The 21,674-nt window shown below is 35.8% G+C and overlaps 1 protein-coding gene across 1 annotated transcript; it reads right to left on the reverse strand.

The window, feature by feature from the left end:
• Positions 1 to 1,533: 1,533 nt before the first annotated feature.
• On the reverse strand, positions 1,534 to 20,520 carry LOC107852052 (signal recognition particle 54 kDa protein 2). Its single transcript, XM_016697104.2, has 9 exons — positions 20,110 to 20,520; positions 16,668 to 16,767; positions 16,318 to 16,471; positions 15,491 to 15,641; positions 15,271 to 15,419; positions 14,531 to 14,631; positions 12,161 to 12,318; positions 2,221 to 2,335; positions 1,534 to 2,131 (listed from the first exon to the last, which is right to left on the reverse strand). The coding sequence occupies exons 1-9, from the start codon at positions 20,338 to 20,340 to the stop codon at positions 1,800 to 1,802; spliced, it is 1,491 nt and encodes a 496-aa protein (XP_016552590.1). The 5' UTR covers positions 20,341 to 20,520; the 3' UTR covers positions 1,534 to 1,799.
• Between the last annotated feature and the right edge of the window lie 1,154 nt (positions 20,521 to 21,674).

Genomic DNA, 21,674 nt, shown 5'->3' on the forward strand with positions numbered 1-21,674 from the left:
TTTTTCTTCTTCTTCTTCTTCAAATCATTATCAACAACAATACCCAAATTTCTCCATTAACAACCTCACATACATTTTTCACCACTTCTCTCCTTAAATTTTTTTCATATTCCTCCATTAACACCACCAAAAAATACCCACTAGGACACTAAATTAAAAATTTTCCTCCATTAAATACCTATTTGTTAAAGAAACACGAATCGGAATCACCCATTTTCCTCTATTAAACACCCATTTTTCCTCCATTGTTAATATTAGCAAGAGAAATAAAACAAAAGAAAGTTCTTAGATCCATTTGTTAAAGAAATGGGAAACAAAAAATGGGATAGTTTCAGTTTCAAAAATGGGATAATTTGAATGAAAATTATTCAATGGAAACTATTCAGAGGAAAATACTAACAAGAAAATTCTAGGAAAATTTTCCTCCATTAAACACCCATTCAAATTTCTTAGATCCATTTGTTAAAGAAACACCCAACATAATTTTTTCCTCACCTTTCTTAGATTCATTTGTTTGAACAAATTGATAATTAATTGAATTTTTTAAGTGAGTTGAGTTTTCCGGCCAAAATTCACCGAAAAATCTGACAAGTGTGGCTGTGTTGGGGTGGATGGAAGTGGATGGGTGTGTGTGCAGGTGAGGCAGTATGGGGGAGAACGGAGTGTGTGTGCAGGTGTGTGGGTGGACGAGAGGGGGGCAGGGGAGGGGTAGGACTAGGGGTTACGAAGAAGATAGAAAATGGGGGGAGGTTTTGTTTTAATTTAAACTATTTTTTATATATTTAAAAATATGTATGTATATATATATAAAATTATTAAAAAAATACTTTATTTACGTGGCTCCGACATGGCGGTGATGTGGCGCTGACGTGTCAGCGAGTGTGATGCACTCTCCGTTATGAGAGTGGTATTATATATTAAGGGGTGAAAGTAATTCAATTTAAAGATGTTACGGGGATGAATAAACATAAGTTAAGTTTAAGTGCTAAAGTGATGTTCAAGGGAAAAAGATGTCTTTTCTATAAATAAAATGGGATATTACCATTTTTCTGTATAGAAGAGAAATTTCTGGCTGGTTCACCGTTTAATTTAGTAGGCCTTGGCATTACAGTAACATGAAATCGGCTTGTAACATGTCAATTTCTCACACTGGGTATTTATACGCTGCTCAACTGAAATAGATGCAGCTCCTGGCACAAAATCGATTTTCTTGTCCAACCAGAAAGACCACTACACCAACTAATATGATTCACATCGCATCTGGTAAGACCAATAAAGCGCTCTCTTTAGACAAGTTGGGATCACAACCATCCCACAATACTATTTCGATGGTGCTCTTCAAGGACAACAAAAGATTCGAGAAATGGATGTTTGCATATACAATGCTACTATGCTAGATTGAGGAAACAGATCAGTCATTTATGCACTCCGCACTAATACGTCAAAGGAAAACAATGAAGAAAGTCCAACGGAGAACCTTGCTAAACAAAATGTCTTGTACTCCTGAGACTATTTGGAGAGTTAGAGGAATTATCCTGACAGAAGATTTAACATTTATAATATTATATTCAACAATTTGTACTTGTGAAGTATCCCGCAAAATAAATACAGCAAGAAAATCGTGAAGTTACAGGACTCGTAATAAATCCTTCTATTGACATGATCTGCTTCCTAAAATTCCACAATCTATGGCCAATACTACAAAGGGAAGGAGGAAACTCCAGGGTTAAGATACTTTACCAAAAAAAAATTTGCCAGCATAACTTGGCTTTGATTTAACTTGTCAATTGTGGCTTCATTTACTTGTCCCCACCACCAAACATACCACCCATCATGTCCTTCGCAGAACCCATTTGCTTCATCAAACTCTGCAAACCACCCATGCCGCCTATTTGTTTCAACATCTGTGGAGGCAAGACTTTGCTCATGTGCTGTGCATTCATGTTTCGAGACAAGGCACTCATCTCTCCCTTCTTTGGAATCTTAAGCCCCTTCATCTTACTCCATATCTTGGCCAGTCGTTTGTATTCCTCCATCATTTCCATCACCTCATGCACTGGGTGGCCCGACCCCCTAGCTATCCTCATAATTCGGGAGTCTGTCATAAGCTTTGGGTTGGAACTATCCAATTCTGTAATTGTATTATAATTTTAAATAGAAACATCAAACTAAATTTTAAAATCAACGAATGCATGAACATTACAGAATTAGATCACTTGCCTTCATTAGTCATTGAATCCATCATTGTCATGTATCGTTTAATTTTTGCCTGGCTTTCATTTTCACGACCTTTCGGCATCAACTCTGCACTGAATCCTGGAAGCATGGAAAAGACCTACACCATGAAGTAACGTTAACATGTAAAATGATATCAAGTCAACTTCTACAAGTGGAATGAAGCATGCAGCTGCAAATTGGGGTTTTTCTTTTTTTTTTTTAATCTGAAAATCCCCACCAGTTGTATTCAAGGAACTACTAGCAAATGATCAAGAGCTTGTTCTAGATTATTTTATCAATATTTTATGGTTTATTAGAATGAGAAGAATAATATAGCAAACCTAGGAAATATATACTGCAAGAATTGTGACCAAAATACATATTGGCATAAGCACCTGTAGTAAACTACATTTAAATTGCTTCTTTCCAAATGAATTGGATACTGATGAAACTTTTTGTAACAAACCTCGTGGTGATTTTCAGGTTTTTCGGTGTTTTGACCATTTTATCCCTCCCCGTAGTTGCTTTTTGGTAATTGTGTGTTGCGGGAGTGAAACACCTCGACTTTGAACCATTGAAAAACAACTTTTGGTGTCTCTGAGTTGGGTACGACTTGGAGCATTGAGTCGTACCCTTGGTCACGATTCGTACCCTTATCCCTCCCCTTTCGTATCCTAGGCAGCATGTTAGGGTAGTATACTGTCCTCCATACGACAAGGCCATCCCTTGATCATAACCATGCATACGAGTCGTACACTACATATAGAGTGAAGTCCCCAAACCGAGTGGACTGTTTTTGTCACGGATGGAGCTCACGATTGGGGCATGAGTTGCACCTTTGATTACGACTCAAGGGTGCCCACTCGTACCCACGACGGTGTGGTTGACCTAGGAGAGAGGCCTAGGGTACGAGTTAGGGTACCACTTATACCCTAGGGTACGATTGCTCAAGGAACCATAAGGGGGAGTCGTACCCCTACACGAGTGAGCTTTTCAGCTTTTAACCAAGGACCTTTTGGTCATTTCCCATGTCTAAAACCCTAAACCCTCTCACTATATAAGGCATTGTAGCCTCCTAAGTCTTCATTTACAAGACTTAAAACATTCCAAAAATACTCTAAGGGCTTCTTGGAGCAAGATTGGATGCTAGGGTTGGAGGTGTCATCTAGTGCCAAGGAAGAGTCAAGATTGTTGGTGTGTCATCTTGTTTAAGGCATGTATCTTTTCCCCTCTTTAAATATCTCTAAAACCCATGTATTTTCACACTTGGATTAGTAAGTGTACATGGTGGTTTTGAATCAAATGAATAGAGTTTTGTACCTAACAATGAATAATGATGATTCTTGCTTATATGTGTGTTGATACATGTTATTGATGGTAGATTGTATATGTGGGTGCTTGTCGTATGTTGTTTAACATGAGGCTCTTGAGGAACCCTAGTCTTGATGATTTCTACCATGAGAATGGCCTTGTTAGAGGTATGCACCCAAGGTGTGTAAAAATGTCTAAGTGAAATGACTAGTTGTATGTTGACAATGTGTTGAGCTAGGGCAATTGCCCAAGTGAGTATGAGTAAGAATGTTTGTTGAATGATATTATGAAGGTATTATGAGTCATGTATTGTATAATTGATAACCTTGTTAGGTGATGGCTAAAGAAAGGTTAAAGCCCTAAACATGAAAATGAACTTGAATTGTGTATGGAACCAAGTGTGGTGAAAATGTAATGTAATATTGTTAATGATATGTGAATAGTTTGTGTGGGTCTTGAGGACCACAAATTGAATTGTATGATGAATTGAATGAAGGCATTGGCCTATTGAGATGGTTGAGCAATGGAGGCTCCCATAAGGACCATGTGGTAATGTATGATGATTGAATTGGCTAAATAAGCCAAAGCCCTTAAATATGACATACATTGTATGAATGTGAATGCATGAGCTAATGGGTCAAGAGTTCAACGTCGACCAATGATGCCAATGAAACGAGTGATTCAAGTTACTGGTCTAATGATATTGTTAGAATATGAGTATGAATAGGAATAATATACAAAATCCTACTTGGGAAAGGATTGTAATGTAGTGTCTATAAATAGGATGTCAATGTAATTATGTAGACACACAATCCAATAATAATATTTTCTCCATTATTTCTCACATGGTATTAGAGATTTGGTGAGAAACTGAAGAGAGAAAAAGAAAAAGGCCACTGTGCTTCAATTTTCGGTGGCCAACTTGTGTCATCTTCTGTTTGGTACGTGTTGTACGAAAACCAACAGTACCACGAAGCTGTATAATCTCCGGCGACTAAACCCCGAAGAGAACCACCGAAAAACATCTTTGCACGCGCCCTCGCGCGCCACCAACAGTGAGATTTTCCGGCGAGATCTCGGTCACGCGCCGAGCGAGTGAGGCATTTTCCGATCTAGTTTCTAAATACTTCTTCCGTTAAAGTCACTTGGACATTCCAATCTCATTTTTTGAGATTATATGCAGATTCTGATCGCCGGAGTTGGAATTCCAGCGACTTTCAAAAGCTTTTCCGGCAACATATCCCAGATTTCGGCAATTGGACACTATTTTTCCAGATTCTGGCGATTGGACACTATTTTTCCAGATTCCGACAACATATTTTCTAATTTACTTTTATTCGGTGTCCTATGATTAAATCTGAACCCTTAATGAGGAGATCCGAAAATCAAACGTCACAATCCATGAAGAATCGACGCGGAGAAGGTCGATTTGGAAGGCCTCGACCTAGGTGTAGTTATTGTAAAAGGCTTGGACATACTCGTGACGTCTGTTATTCTCGACCTAAGTGTAGTTATTGTAATAGGCTTGGACATACTCGTGGAATATACTATTCTTTGCATGGTCGACCACCTAAAAATGTTCATATTGCTCAGTCTAACACCACATGTGATCAATGGGTGTACTCATCTGACAAGGAATATAATGAGTATCTTCAGTATCGAGCAAGTACGCATATATCCCTACCAGTAGCCTCAACTGCACAACCTCCTACCTTTGGATCATGGGTTGTGGACTCAGGTGCTTCTGATCATATTTCTGATGACAAATCACTTCTATCTGATATTGTTTATTCACAATCTCTTCCTACTATTACTTTAGCTAATGGAATCCGAACAGAGCCAAAAGGAGTTGGACAAGCCAAACCCTTATCTTCTGTCACTCTAGACTCTGTTCTTTATGTCCCTGCTTGTCCTTTAATCTTGTATCTGTTAGTCGTTTGACACGTGTCCTTCACTGTAGTATAACTTTTTTTTATGATTTTTTTCTAATGCAGGACCGCAAAACGGGATAGACAATTGGCATAGGACATAAATCACAAGGCCATTACCATCTTACCTCTTCAAATTCCTTCACAGCATGCTCCGCTACAGACCCTCCCGACCTTATTCACAAACGTTTGGGACATCCGAGTCTATCAAAGCTACAAAAGATGGTGCCTAGTTTGTCTAGTCTATCCACATTAGATTGTGAGTCGTGTTAACTTAGGAAACACCCTTGCAACATTTTCACGCAGTATTAAGAGTCGTTCAGAGTTTATTTTCTCACTAGATCATTCTGATATTTGGGGTCCTAGTAGAGTCAGTTCACCCTTAGAATTTCGTTAATTTGTTACTTTCATTGATGATTTTTCAAAATGTACTTGGGTTTACTTGATGAAAGATCGTTCCGAGTTATTTTCTATATTCAGAGGTTTTTGTGCTGAAATACAAAATCAATTTGGTGTTTCTATTAGTGCTTTTCGTAGTGATAATACCTTAGAATACTTATCCTCCCAGTTTCAAGAGTTTATGACTCGTCAAGGAATCATTCACCAGATATCATGTCCATATACCCCTCAGCAGAAATAGGCATCTCATTGAGACTGCTCACACTCTTCTCATTGAATTACATGTTCCGTTGCATTTTTGGGGTGATGCAATCCTCGCATCTTGCTATCCCATTAACAAAATACCATCATCTTCGATCCAGAATCAAGTTCCCCATTCCATACTATTCCCTCAGTCACATCTCTACTCTATCTCCCCGTGTGTTTTTGGAAGCACATATTTTGTTCATAACTTAGCCCCCGGAAAAGATAAATTAGCCCCTCGTGCTCTAAAATGTGTCTTCCTTGGTTACTCTCGAGTTCAAAAAGGGTATCGATGCTATTCACCTGATCTAGGTTGCTACCTTATGTCCGCCGATGTCATATTCTTTGAATCTCAACCTTAATATACATCTTCTAATCATCTTGATATCTCTGAGGTTTTACCCATACCTCTAGTCTTACCCACACCAATCTTTGAGGAATCCAAGGTTTCTTCTCCATCTCCAGTTGTTGTGCCCTAAGTCGCTCGATTTTGGAGGATCCGACACACACCCATGGACATTTTTAAAGAGTCCGAGCAACATAGGTTGTGCCACCACTTTTGACTTATCACCGCCGCCCACATCCAGCAATAGTCCCAGATGATCCATGTCATGCACCTGACGCTTCCCCTACTGCGGACCTGCCTCCTCCTAGACAATCAATTGCACTTCAAAAGGGTATAAGATCCACTCGTAATGCTAACTCATATTATACTTTCTTGAGTTATCATTGTTTGTCATCACCCCATTATGCTTTTGTATCATCTTTGTCCTCTATTTGCATCCCTAAGATTACAGGTGAAGCACTTCCTCATTCAGGATGGAGACAGGCTATGATTGATGAGATGTCTGTTTTACATACGAGTGGTACTTAGGAGCTTGTTTCCCTTCCTGCAGGTAAATCTACTGTTGGTTGTCGTTTGGTTTATGCAGTCAAAATTGGTCCAGATGGTCAGGTTGATCAGCTGAAGGCTCGCCTTGTTGTTGCCAAAGGATATACACAAATATTTAGGTTTGATTATAGTGACACTTTGTTTCCCATGTCTAAAATAGAATCGGTCCGTCTTTTTCTCTCTATGGTTGTCGTTCGTCATTGGCCTCTTTATCAGTTGGACATTAAGAATGTTTTTCTGCATGGTGATCTTGAGGAAGAAGTCTATATGGAGCAACCACCTGGTTTTGTTGCACGGGGGGAGTCTAGTAGCCTTGTATGTCGATTGTGAAAGTCACTCTATGATTTGAAACAGTCCCCTCGAGCATTGTTCGGAAAGTTTAGCACAGTGATTCAGGAGTTTGTCATGATTCGTAGTAAAGCTAATCATTCAGTGTTTTATCACCATTCTGAACCAAATCTGTGTATTTATCTGGTGGTTTATGTTGACGATATTGTTATCACCGACAATGATCAAGATGGTATCACTAACTTGAAGCAACATCTCTTTCAGCATTTTCAGACTAAAGACCTCGGCAGACTAAAATACTTTCTAGGTATTGAGGTTGCTCAGTCCAGATCAGGTATTGTTATTTCTCAATGCAAGTATGCTTTAGACATTCTTGAGAAGACTGGAATGATGAGATGTCGACCCATTGACACTCCTATGGATCCAAATGCGAAACTTCTGCCAGGAAAGGGGGAGCCACTCAGTGATCCTCGAAGGTATAGGCGGTTAGTAGGAAAGTTAAATTATCTCACAGTGACTAAACCCGACATCTCTTTTCCTGTGAGTGTTGTAAGTCAGTTTATGACTTCCCCTTATGATAGTCATTCGGATGCAGTTGTTCGTATTTTGCAATATATAAAGTCATCTCCAGGTAAAGGACTACTCTTCGAGGATCGAGGCCATGAGCATATCATTGGATATACAGATGCTGATTGGGCAGGATCACCCTCTGATAGACGTTCTACATCCGGATATTGTGTTTTAGGTAATTTGGTGTCCTGGAAGAGTAAGAAATAGAGTGTGGTGGCTCGATCTAGTACCGAAGCTTAATATCGAGCAATGGCTGCAGCAACTTACGAGTTGGTTTGAATCAAACAATTGTTGAGAGAACTAAAATTTGGAAAAACTGGAATGATGAAACTTGTATTTGATAATCAAGTAGCCCTTCATATTGCATCTAATCCAGTGTTCCATAAGAGGACCGAACACATAGAGATTGACTGTCACATTGTCAGAGAAAAGATACTCTCGGGAGATATTGTTACAAAATTTGTGAAGTCAAGTGATCAACTTGCAGATATCTTCACCAAGTCTCTCACCAGTCCTCGTATTAATTACATTTGTAACAAGCTAGGTACATATGACTTGTATGCACCAGCTTAAAGGGGAGTATTAGAATATGAGTAGGAATAGGAATAATATACAAAATCCTACTTGGGAAAGGATTGTAATGTAGTGTCTATAAAGAGGATGTCAATGTAATTATGTAGACACACAATCCAATAATAAAATTTTCTCCACTATTTCTCACAGACATGAGAGTAGTGATTCGAGTTTCTAGTCCTATGAAACGAGTGATTCGAGTTCCTCGTCAATGACATGGCTAGTGATTCGAGTTCCTAGACCGGTCATATGACTAGAGATTTGAGTTTCTAGTCCGAAGAGATCTCTTAAGGTTAGAATAATACCTCGTCTAATGACACGACTAGTGATTTGAGTTCCTAGACCGATGATATGACTAGCGATTCGAGCTCCTAGTTCAATGAAATGACACGACTAATGATTCGAGTTCCTAGACCGGTGAGACGACTAGCGATTCGAGTTCCTAGTCCAGGGAGATGGAATTGAGGTTGGTCGAATGGGCTAACTTGGTTGAAAGTTCTTCACTCCATGTCTCATGAATTAATGATTTGAGAATACATGCTATGAGTATATGTTCAAGAATGATGTTGAGCCTTGGTCTCTTGATTAGCATGTGGAATACCTATGTGTAAGGGTAAGTATATGAATATGAATGATCATATATCTATGTTGACTTGATGTTGAGAGATAATGATATATTGACTTCTTGTTAAATGATGGTGTTATTTTATCCTTACCCTTAAGTTACATGCTAGCGTTCCCACTGCTAACAATCTCCGGACGCTACGTCCCCAAGCGACGTAGGGACCAGAGCATCTTCTTCTTTACCTGCACAATGATTAGACGATCAAGCGGTTCGTGCATTGACTTGAAGAGGTGAGCTTCCTTACATCCGAAAGACATTCATCTCTTAGTCCTTATCTTTAGACTTAGTATCTTTAAGACTTTGTTTGGCTATAGTCAGGGGCTTGTCCCGATATATATACTTATTGATTTCAGTTTTGTATAGAGGTGTTGTGAACAACTGTGAACTTGGGCGTAGTTATCATAATGAATCTAATATTGACTTATGATATTGTTCCGCGGTCTTAACCTGTGAATTGGAGTTCCTTCGGCTCACATGCTATGATGAGGTGTTTAGGTTGGGTTACGGGGCGACCTCCAGTACATGTACGCTTGAGGTGCCCATACGACATGGCCCGAAGTTCGGGGCGAGTCAGGGAGTGGGTGGTGCGGTTGCCGAAGTGTCCGACTATGTTTTCTGCAAGTTTTTGATTTTAGGAAGCTTTCAGTGATCAGAGCGTCAGATGAAAATTCCATCAATTCCATCAACTCCGAAATGTCGAACTTGGATTGATAACATGTTTAGTTCAGATCTCGAGGCTTTCGGTATGACTTTGAGCTTTTAGACCAGAAGTTGGTTATGATGTCCTAAGGTAGACTTTGGTCAACATTTGTTACAAACCACCACTGTTGAGAAATCCAACGATTCCATTAGGTTTGAAATGTGTTTTATGATCGACTTGCACTATTGGTTCGTGTCCATAGGGTTTCAGATGAGTTCCAGGGGTTAAAAACAAGTTTTAAAAATTGTTGATTTTTTGGTATCTGATGAGGGCGTTGTTAGCGCTGAGGAAGTGTGCAGGTAACCACATTAGCGCGGTAGTTGCACTGTACAGTGACTTAAAAATCAGCTTTTCTTCACGTTTATGTCACTTCTTTCCTCCACTAGAGCTCCGTTTTCGGTGATTGTTGATGCATTTTCTTCGTCTTAAAAAGGGGTAAGTTCCCAAACCTTAAAATTTTGTTTATCTCATTATTTTACCTCGAATTGTCAAGGTTAACGGTTTGAAGTTAAGAATCAAATCTTACTCCATTTTCATCCAAACTTCAAACTCAAGTCCCTTAACCTATGGGTATGATTTCTATACTACCTTTACATAAACCCCATTGATTATCTCATGATTTCACTCAAATCATGGATTTTAAACTTGGAATTTTGAGGTTTTCCTGGTAAAATGAAACAATGGTATTTTGATAATTTCTAACTCGATTTCAACTCCATTTTCGATGGGATCTTAAATTTGAACTCTTTAGACTATGGGTAAACTAATTTTCTACAAAAAAAAAAATTAGTTTTACCTTTTATTTTCGAGGTTGATTTCAAGTTGGGTTTTTGGACCCGGAACAAAAGTATGTCAATATGGGTAATAGACTCATATTTACGTGTAGAAGCCATTTTTTATACATTGAGAGCGTTCTGAGGTCTCTCGAAAGGGGAAGGCTTCGTGCCGAGTGTTTCAGGCTCGCGTTCCGACTTAGAGGTAGGTTATGACTTAACTTTCTTCAAGACTTTGCTGGGTAGAGAACTTATCATGTAAAGTATGTTATGGGTTGGGTGAATCCTTGGTTTTTACGTTATTTGGATTGATTATTATCAGTGTGATGCCAATGTGGGGGCTTGTATTGACCGTATTAGTGTCTCAATTGATTACTACTATTGTGATGCCTGTGTGGGGCTTGTGATGATTGTATTATTAATTAGGGTGATTATTCTTATTATGATGCCCGTGTGGGGGCTTATTCTTATTGTGATGCCCGTGTGGGGGTTTATGTTGACCTTATTAGTGTATTAATTGGTTCTTTTCACTGTTGTGATGCCCATGTGGGGGTGAGGATTTGTCAGTATTTTAAGTTGATTTTGTCATTGTGATGCTCGTGTGGGGGCTTATATCATGATTTATTGAGATTTGATTTGGTTCATATACTTTATGCATACTCATTTATTCTTGATTCATGCAAGTGGTACTACTGATAAACATGGATTCTTTGTGAAAGAAAATGAACCACCTTATAAAATGACTTGATTAAGGGATGTGATGGCAAGATTGTACATTGAGATTGTGATCGGTATATGGGTTGCGAACCCCCATAGGTCCTTTCCCCGAAGCTTAGGCTCGGAAGGTGTATATCAGGTGTACTTTGGCCATTGCATTCACTCCATATCATTGCATTGCATTTCACCTTCTCTTTGGTTGACAATAGTGATTGGGATATATTCACAAATTGGTGTATATATTATAATTGAGACATTCATATATTGTGCATTTGATGCGGCTTGATCAGCTTAGGACTTTTATGTATGTAGTGCATTTACTTCATTAATATTTTTCATTTGATAGTTGTCTACCAAAAGCTCAGTTGACCTATGATGCCCACTATACAAGCAGGTCGTACTCACTCCTACTCTTTGTACCCTTTCGGTGCAGATTCTAGTAGGAGTACTCCCCGAGGATCCTGATCGTGCATTGTTCGATAGCCTTTCGAAGTCGTGGTGAGCTTCTGGTTCGAAGCGGACTCCAGGCTTCATCTATTATATTACTTTTAAGTCTTTATTTCCCTCAAAGATAGTGGTATTTATTTCCCAGTTGCCACATTTGACATTAGAGTCGCTCTATATTCATGGACACTCATCTTGAAATTAAGTTGTATCTTTCATCTTTTGGGATATTGCTGGAGTTGCTCTATTTTCGAGTATTGTTTTTCAGTTTTCGGTTATTCTATTTCGTATCGAATCATTTTGTGGTTAGTGGGCTGGCTTACCGCTTACCTACCGTGGCTGGGTCTGGGAAGGTGCCTCATGATCCCTGGGATTTTGAGTCTTGACACTTTCCTAACCCAAATGCTAAGTTGACACCAAAAACTACTGAAAAATAGAATTTTTCGACTTCAGAAAATTTTAAGCAAGCAAGTAGCAAACCTGGCCAATTGGACCCATTTTAAGTATGTTTTGAAATTGCTCGTACATTATCCTCAAGGTAAAATGTCCTTCCGATAGCTTCTGAAGAAACTCAGGCTGCTGATCCATCGGGACAACTTCATGTATCTTGTCCATGAAGCCAGACCAGTCGCCCATGCCTGATGGAGAGTGAGACGATAGGATAATAGACATCAGCAACATATTGTTATAATATATATATATATATATATATATATATATATTATATATTATATATTATAAGTGAGGATGACCAAATTTGGTCGTCCTCACATTACTATTATAATAATATTAAACTTGTTATGTTAGTACAAATTGTTAAATATGGGCCTATTGTCATTTTGCATCCATTTTTTCTTTTTAAAATTCATTTCTAAGTGGTCATTTCTAATTGGAGTATCCAATTGATATTTTACATAGTTTTTGTTATCTTTTCTTACTCCTTTACCATTTTCATTCATATCTAATTATAATTCTTACTTCGTCCATTTTTTTATGTGTTTTTTTTTATTATAATTTTGTTCTTAAATAAATATATATCTAAAAAAGAAAAAACAACAAACCCAGTATATTCCCACATAGTGAGGTCTGGGGAGGGTAAGATGTACGCAATCCATACCTCTACCTCTAGAAAAGTAGAAAGACTGTTTCCGATAAACCCCCGGCTCGAGACACGGAATAATAAATAAATTCATAGTAAAGCATGGAACAAGATGGCATAACATAAATATGACACCCACAAGTAATAGTAAACAGAGAAAAGTAAACAGATTCGTAATAAAGCATGAAACAAGGTATCATAACAAGAATAATACCCCCACCAAGTAATGCCCTACACTAGCGACCCAAACTGACCCTAGCCTTCTGCCCTAATTCGCGTCCTCCAGATCTTCCTATCTAGGGTCATGTCCTCAGTGAGCTGTAACTGCTCTATGTCCCGCCTAATCACCTCTCCCCAGTACGTCTTCGACCTACCCCTACCCCGCCTAAAATCATCCAAAGCTAGCCTCTCATAAATAAATATATATCTAAACTTTTAAAAGTATTTTAATCATAAAATTTATATGCCCCTGAATTTAAATATAGTAATCAATGTAAATTTAGAAAGAGATGAAATTTAATTAGGAGTAAGTTGGTAAAGTAATCTTTAATTTTCTAGAAGTGAAAACTTTATTAAAGGGTGTGTCCAAGCCAAAAGGAGCACTTATTTAGGAATGGAGGAAGTAAAATTTCTTTTGATTAAAAATGTATTTTATTAAATTAATTTTATTAATGATGTTTCAAAATCCTAAATTTAATTATGATTACTTAAATAGTTATTTAATATTAAGAGTAATATGGATAAAAAAACACTATAATACTCTCTTAATTTGTTAAAATGGATCGGTAGAATGAAACACTTATTTTTGATATATCAACCAAGTAAAATGAAACATGTGGCGAACTCTCTCCATTTCAATTTGTGTGTTTGGTTTTAATTTGAAACGAATATGAAAGTAATGAAAAAATTTAAATATACCAAAATATCTTTTAATCTTGTGATATTAAACATATTATATTAAAGTTAAAATTAAAGAATTGCCAAAAAAGATTCTCTCCTAAAGGAGAAATTAAGATAAATATATTTATCTTTATTTAGATAAATAAAATTTTATAAAATTAAGAAATCAATATAAATTGATATTACTTAAGTAAGGGTAACTTGGTGAAAATACATCTTACTTTCTTAGGATAACTAATTTCTTAAGGGTTATGTCCAATCTAAAAGTATCATATACTATGGACTAGAAGGAGTATAGATTACCCTTTGAATTATTTGTAATTATACATTTGCAACTTTGAAACTACATTTCATTTTAAAGTTGAAGCATTTACTATATCTTACTAATTACTCTCATTTGTTTTAATTTATTTGATACTTTTCATTTTCCAAATGTCATTTTAATTAATTTTTTGAAGCTAAATTAATTTGGATCAACTTAATATTTTTTAAAAAATTTAATATATTTAGGCATAATCTATATATATAATCCAAATTAATTCTTTAGACTTATTTAATGAGTTTTGTTATTTTTCCTTAATTTTTTTAACACTAGATCAAAATCACCACATTTAATTAGCATAAACTTTTGCCCCACAATATTATACAAATTTTATTAATTATGTAGTAAAAGAATATAATACAAATTAAATTTTTTAAATTAAAATATTATTATTTTTATATTTAAAGCACGGGCCACGAATAATTAGTACCTCGAATAAGCAGAGATGGTTCAGGGAAAAAAATCAAATTGGGATAGAGGGATGAAGATGTATCCAAGCAGAGTGAAGGAAGACAAAAGAGATGCAAACCTAAGAGACGGCTGACAAATGGTTTAACGTCGAAAACTTCAAACTCGTCCATGTGTTCACCAGTTCCGATAAAAATGACAGGACTTTTTGTAGCAGCGACTCTGCATAGGAAAGTATCAGATAAATATATTTTGTTCACTCCCAAAATTAGGTTCTAAGTTTCATTGCGTAGAGCTATTTTGTGAAGCAAGATCCAATTTAAAAATTCAAAATATGAAAAAGAAATGCTTGTAAGCAAAAGATGGACATATCAGGGCAGTAGAATTTGTGGCTTGATCAAACCTTTTTTAAAAATGTATATATCTTAAACAGAAAACAGTAGTTGTGGCTTTAGCCTTTTAGTGCAGTAGGAACCAGATTTGGAACCTTTAATTTCAAGCCTTAACCAGCATCTAATTTTTTTCCCATACAAATTGCATCACTTGTTTGGATCAACTCATCAAACTTGTCAGATAATGAATATTAATCCTTTTTTGGTGGGTAATAAAGAATATTAATTTTCAACAGGAACGTGTTCTATAGCTCAGATGAACGGTTATGTAACTGAACGAGGTTATAGAAAGGGATGTTACATAAGAAAAGAACAAATTAAATTAAAATACTGCAACTGACATGGTAAATTTTGTAATCCTTGAAGTTGCCAGATGTGCTCGAAGGCATATTTTATTTAGTTGCACAAATGATCATTATCAATAGAAGGTATACTTTATAACTGCTGCAAAAATAGCAAGGAAACTTACGCACTGAGGGCACCACCACCTTTTGCATGGCCATCCATCTTAGTAACAATTACAGCTCCAACTGCGACACTTTGTTTAAATGCTTGAGCTTGATCAAAGGCAGCTTGACCAATACTGCTATCCATAACAAATATCACAAGATCTGGTTTCTGGAAACCAAATAGGAAAATTAGCATTTTTTATTCGAGCTAACCATATACCTGGAGCATATAAAACATACCGTTGCTTCGGCAACTTGTCGCATCTCTTCAAAAAGAGCAGCTTCTTGTTTGTGGCGCCCACTTGTATCAACAATTATTAGATCACAATTTTCCTTCTTAAATGTTTCAACACCAGCAACTGCTATTTTGACAGGGTCCGACTCCGTGTAACTGTTGCAGAAACATTCATTAAATCATAATGCAACACCACCTATAGTTTTGCTTAGAACAGAAATGTAGTCCAACACCACCTAAATTATTAACTACTAATAGCAGACTACTTAATCCATTCAAAAACAGTTGAGGATGTTCTTTCTCTTTTTAAGGAGGGTTGAAGCAATTAGGAATAACGAGTTCACTGGTCTCTCAGCGGTGAGAGCTCTTGAGCAAACTAGCTTAAAGACTTGCCCCACAAAAGCAGGTAGCGTAAGGACTTCTGTTCAAAAATGAAAATAAAAAGCAAATTGAAACAGATATGTAACCCTGTGCCAAATTAGAAGGAAATGTTTCATTTTTTTACACATTGCATACTGATTCAGTCAGCAGACAGCTATTAACTTTAATCTCTTTGAGAAATCTTCTTTTTAATATAAGTAATCTCTTTGACGAGTGTTGGCACAGAAAAAATGCAGCTCGCACTTTGTGCTCCGATTCTTTATCTAAATTTACTTTAAAATATGTGAACCCTATGCCTATAACATTGTTTATCAATTGAATTAACTAATCAGTATGTAGAATGCCTTCAGAAAGTACGAAGGAGAACATTCATGATCAACAGATTGTAGCCTCTCAACCTTCCGTGAATGCAAAGAGACGGTACCACTGGTAGATTTAGAAGAGGAGATACCTTCCATAAAAAGGTATCTTAGCTTTTGTGGCATTCTGCTTCAATTGATCGAAAGCACCAGCTCTGAATGTATCAGCACAGACTAAAGCTGGTTTCCAACCTTTTTTCTGGTGGTAATATGCATACTTTGTACATGTTGTTGTTTTTCCAGACCCTGTGATAAATTATAAAAAAAAAATTACGCTATCCATCTTAAGCAGTGAAAAAGAAGAAACAGAAAAATGGAAGGGGATATGGCATATGTAGTCAGTCAAATTCCAATAGCCACTTTGAAAGCTTCCCTGTTATGTGATAGGCACTAAATTCTAAGGTATCATATGATATAAATATACAAAGTTGTATTAACTCACCTTGCAAACCAACAAACATTATAACACTGGGTTTCCCTTTTCTCGGTGTAAAAGAAGGCTTCCCAGGATCCAATATTTTGCAGAGCTCATTAAAAACCGCCTATACATGAGAAGAAAAGAGTCTTAATAAAAGAATGTGACAAGCAAAGTTGTAAAAAGAGAATGAGCGATGAAGCGAAGCGAAGTGAGCATTGCGCGCTTCAAGCCTGGGAAGAGTTGCTAAATCAAAGAGAAGCTGAACTGCTCGCTTCATCTCTGTTTTGAAGAAAGAAGCCTACTGGAAGAAGCAAGAAACGTCGGGACTTGCTTTCAGAAAAAACGTTGAAGAGCATTATATGGCTCCATCAACCCCAACGTTCATCATCTCGATCGACTTCAAGTTCAACCTAGGGTTGAAATTCAGTTGGCTGCGACTATCTAGGGTTCGAAATTGGTCAGGTACTTTCTTCTGCATTCTTCTTCACTGTTGTGTATATTGCTGGCAGTCCTTTATTTTTCCCATTCTTTCTTCAAGTTCAAGCTTCTGCGACAATTTTCTTCTTCAGCTTTTTCCCCTTTTCTTCTCTTATTTCTTCTTCTTCTTCAGCTTTTTTCCCTTTTTCTTTTTCAGTTTATTAATTTACTAAAATTTTACATTTTCAGTTTGTTAATTTAAGCCTAAGATACTTCACAGTTTCTTTGTTTCGTTCCATTTTTCCGTAGGCAATAATAACTATCTTTGAGTTATAATAGATGTTTCTAGTTTTATTCTCTTAACAGTGATTATAAATGGCATCATCCAATCAAATGAGAGACACAGCTTGGACTTGTGAAACAAAGTAGTGAGCTAGATAAAAGCTTATTTACATGTCTGTTTTTCAATAACATTAGCAAAGGGGGAATCTTCCATCATAAACAACATCTAATTGGTAGTTATAACGAAGTCACACCTTTCCCAAAATGCTCAGAACATGTGAAGGGAGAATAACTTGAGAAGGTTCTTCACTTCATCATAATACAACACTAGGAAATTTGCAAAGGAATCTGGGCAAAGAAATTGGAAACATTATTATTTCTCCTACCTTTTAGAATAGCGTTCTTCATGTTCTTACGTGGGTGGTCCTTCGATAGATGTACAGCATTTGGGGATGGGAGCAAAATCCACCAGTGGGCTACCGTAATGAAGCTATGGATAGGTATCAAGGCTACCAAAGAATCATTAATGGTGATGAGCAGAAATATAAAAAAGTCTTTGAGATTATTGATAGTAGGTGGTCAGATCAACCTCATTACCATGCATGCAGCTGGGCATATCTTGAACCCGATACTTTTTATGATAACCTAGAGAAGGATTTACTAGATTCAGAAGTGTGAAATGGATTTCCATGAATTTGTTCCTAAGTTGGTCCATGATATTACTGAGCAAGATATTATAATGGAGCAACTTATATTACAAGAACGCTGAGGAACTTTTTAGAATTGCAATGGCTATTGGACAAAGAAAAACGAGGTCACTAGGTGAGTGAGTGCCTCTATGCATCTTTACACCTTTAACTTTTATGTTATTTTTTTTTTTGTAATTACTAACTTTTGAATATATGTTCTACTTCTACAGTTGAATAGTGGAACCAAAATGGTTCTTCCACTCCACTCTTCCAAATTTTGCCATCAAAGATCAAGTCTAACATGTAGATTACCCAAATGTGATAGGAACTGAAGAAAGATTTAGTATATTGAGATAACTAAATTATATCACAACTACCCCAACACTTTACTTGCCAAAACTTATTTGCAGATTCATACAAGAAGAGGAATAGACTAATCCTAAAGTGTTTCAATGATCTAGTATTCATCAAATACAATTTAACACTGAGGCATCATTACAAGGCTCACAAATATGATTGGTCAACTTCCTATGGACAATATTGATGAGGTAATGAATAGCTAACTGGACTCCCCAGAGCAAATGAAGGTGAAGAAGAAAGATACTAAAGTATTGGTTGAATAGTCAGTTTCATAAAGAATACGTGAATGATTTGAATTACTTAGTGAATTTGATTTCTTGACGGTTGTGGCAATTGTATAAAAATGAAGTGTTATCGAACATTTGATGAATCAAAATGGAAAGATTATCATGTAATTTAGGACGGAAGGACCGACACGCAGGCGTACAAGTTTTTTCCACGCAACATAACATCAATTTTTATTTTTGGATAATAGTGGTGTTGGGTTCTTGTGCACACTTAGCTAATTCCGTGGGGCACATGCTACCTACCACCTACCACCAGCACAAGTACCGAGTAACTTTGTCTACCAAGGCTTGGAAAGAATCACCTAGTGTTTTTTCCTGAGTGGCCTCCTCCGAAGACAAGTGAAAGAGAAGTCCAAAAATATAAATCCTTCAAACAATCCATCTCAACACTTTACTAACTCAATTTCAACTGCATGCTTAAAACTAAATATACCAAATCCAGCTATTTGTATTTAAACAGGAAGACGTAGAACTATGTATTTATGTCTTTCTTCCTTTCCCTTATAAACCAACATTTCATAATTATTTTTTGATAACAGTTAAATATTGAAATCTAGAAGAACACTATAACAGATGCTATTTAATAACATTACTATTATATGGTTGATCGTATAGTTAGAGCTTGTGTACCACTGCTAATGGCTAAAGCTAGTATTCGCAGTTCTCACCCTTTAGATATATACTTACTCAAGATTTCCATTCCGGGCTAGAAAACTTAATCCAAAATAAGCAAAGAGTTTTGACTTACTAGAAACACACTCTAACCAAAAAGAAGGGGAACCTTGGAGTAACTGGTAAAACTTATGCCATGTGACCGGAAAGTCACAAATTCAAGTCGTGGAAACAGCCCTTGGCAGAAGTGCAAGCTAACGCCGTGTACAATACATCCTTGTAGTTAGGCCCTTCCCCGAACCCCACACATAGCGGGAGATTTACACGCTATTTGGATGGTTGTTATGTATTGTTTCATTATATGTTGTATTGTATATAACTACTGTATTATTTTAATAAATACAATATTTGGATAGATTGTATCATTCTACGTAGTTGCATTACATTAATAATTTGAAGGATAAACCTAGAAAAAGTAAGGTGTGAGGTAGGGCTACTATAAAAAGGTAGAATAAAGTATAAAATAGGATTTATCAATAAAAAGCAAATACAACGTGAGAAAAAAATATAAGGTAGCGATGTAATCACACCATATCGGTTGTTGACTTTTCATTGTTACCTAATGACGAATTTAATGGTATTTAAATTTAAGTAACAATCAAAACAAACATTGTATTTAAATTAACAACAGAATGCAATAAAATGAGTAACAACCATCTAAACAAGCTGTTAGTGCACCGACCTGCCCATTTCTATGCTCTAACCAAAAAGATTCAATATTGACACGAAAAACTCCAACTTAAAAGTAAACGAACCAACCTGTTGGATTATCCTTCGCTTGTTATGTCCAGCGGCAAGATCATCAAGATTGACAATTTTCTTTATATTGGTGGCCATATCACGTACAAGCTTAAACTGAACATCAGCTTGAAGAAGGGCACGCGTGATTTCGTTAAGGCATTCATTCAGAACTTTCTCATCAATGATTGTAGCATTGCTCATTTGCTGGAGAGCACGTGTTATGCTCCCTCCTAATTGTGCTAACACCATCTTGAATGAGATCGATTAACGAATCAACAATTGAAACAGGATGATTAAGGGAATTAATTTAGGGTTAAGATGACAAGAATTGAGGGATAATTTTATGGTTTTGAATGAAGAATTCGGGGGAGTTATGATGGGGAGGATAAGCTTATTGAGGTAGGAGGAATACACGTTGAGAGGTTTGATAATAACTATTTATTTAAAATTACCGCAACTAAATATTAATAATTATTTAAAATATATAAGTCTAAATAAAATGAAAGAAAATTCACAAAGATTAGCCTAATTAATTATCTTAATATTTAGTATTAAAAAAAATTAATAATTCGTTTAAAATCTAGAAGACCGAGACACATACCATCTAATTATGATAAAATCAGATTTAGATATGCACCAAAATATTATAAATATAGTTTAAATGAATAAAGTATAAAAATACAAAGAATTAAAATATATTATTTCTAAAAAACATAAAAAATTAAAAATAAGAATAGAAAGACTACTTTATAATATATTTACCGGAGTTAGTAAAAACTCAAAAATGCACAAAAAGATGAAATATCAAATTTAGAATCACAAATAGATAGTTTAGAATATATATATATATCAACATGAACTATTTACAATATAATGAACAAAGAAGAATTTATAATAGATGAAAAAATATATGAAAATCACAAAAGATTAAAAATAAAAATAGTATTTTTTAATCTAGAAAGAAGATATAAGAAAATAGGTGAACATTTATATTTAATGCTAGAAAAAAGAAGAATTAAAATTAGAAGATAAACTGATATCCATGGTGAGAATAGAAAATGAAAACGAAGAAACAGATAGTAAAAAAAGAAATAGAAAAATAAAACAACAAATTACAGAAGAAATACAAAAAATAGAAGAAACTAAAAATAGTAGGATTGCTAAATTAGAAAAAGAACTACAAATGCTAAAAGATCTGTATAAAAAAGACAGAAAGAAAAAAGAAGGAAAAGATAAAGAACAAAAATTATTAAATGAGATAAATCAATTTAAAGAAAAATTAGAAATAGACAATAAAGAAATAGAAATCAACGAATTAGAAATTAATACAATAGATGTTGAAGAAACAGATAATTATGATTCGGAAGATAGTGAAATATATACAGAAATCTTAACAAATACAAAAATTTTAGGAATCAGTGGAAAACAAGAAGTAATTAATGAAGAAAACTTATAAAATATAAACACGGAAACAAACACTCTTGATAAGAAAGAAGATGAAAATATAATATCTAGAATATCAGAAATAAAAAAAACCTACATATTATAAGAATAAGTTTAAAAGATATAATCTAAAGAATGAA

This window comes from Capsicum annuum, unplaced genomic scaffold (assembly GCF_002878395.1).
Source record: "Capsicum annuum cultivar UCD-10X-F1 unplaced genomic scaffold, UCD10Xv1.1 ctg2759, whole genome shotgun sequence".
Taxonomy (NCBI): Eukaryota; Viridiplantae; Streptophyta; class Magnoliopsida; order Solanales; family Solanaceae; genus Capsicum; species Capsicum annuum.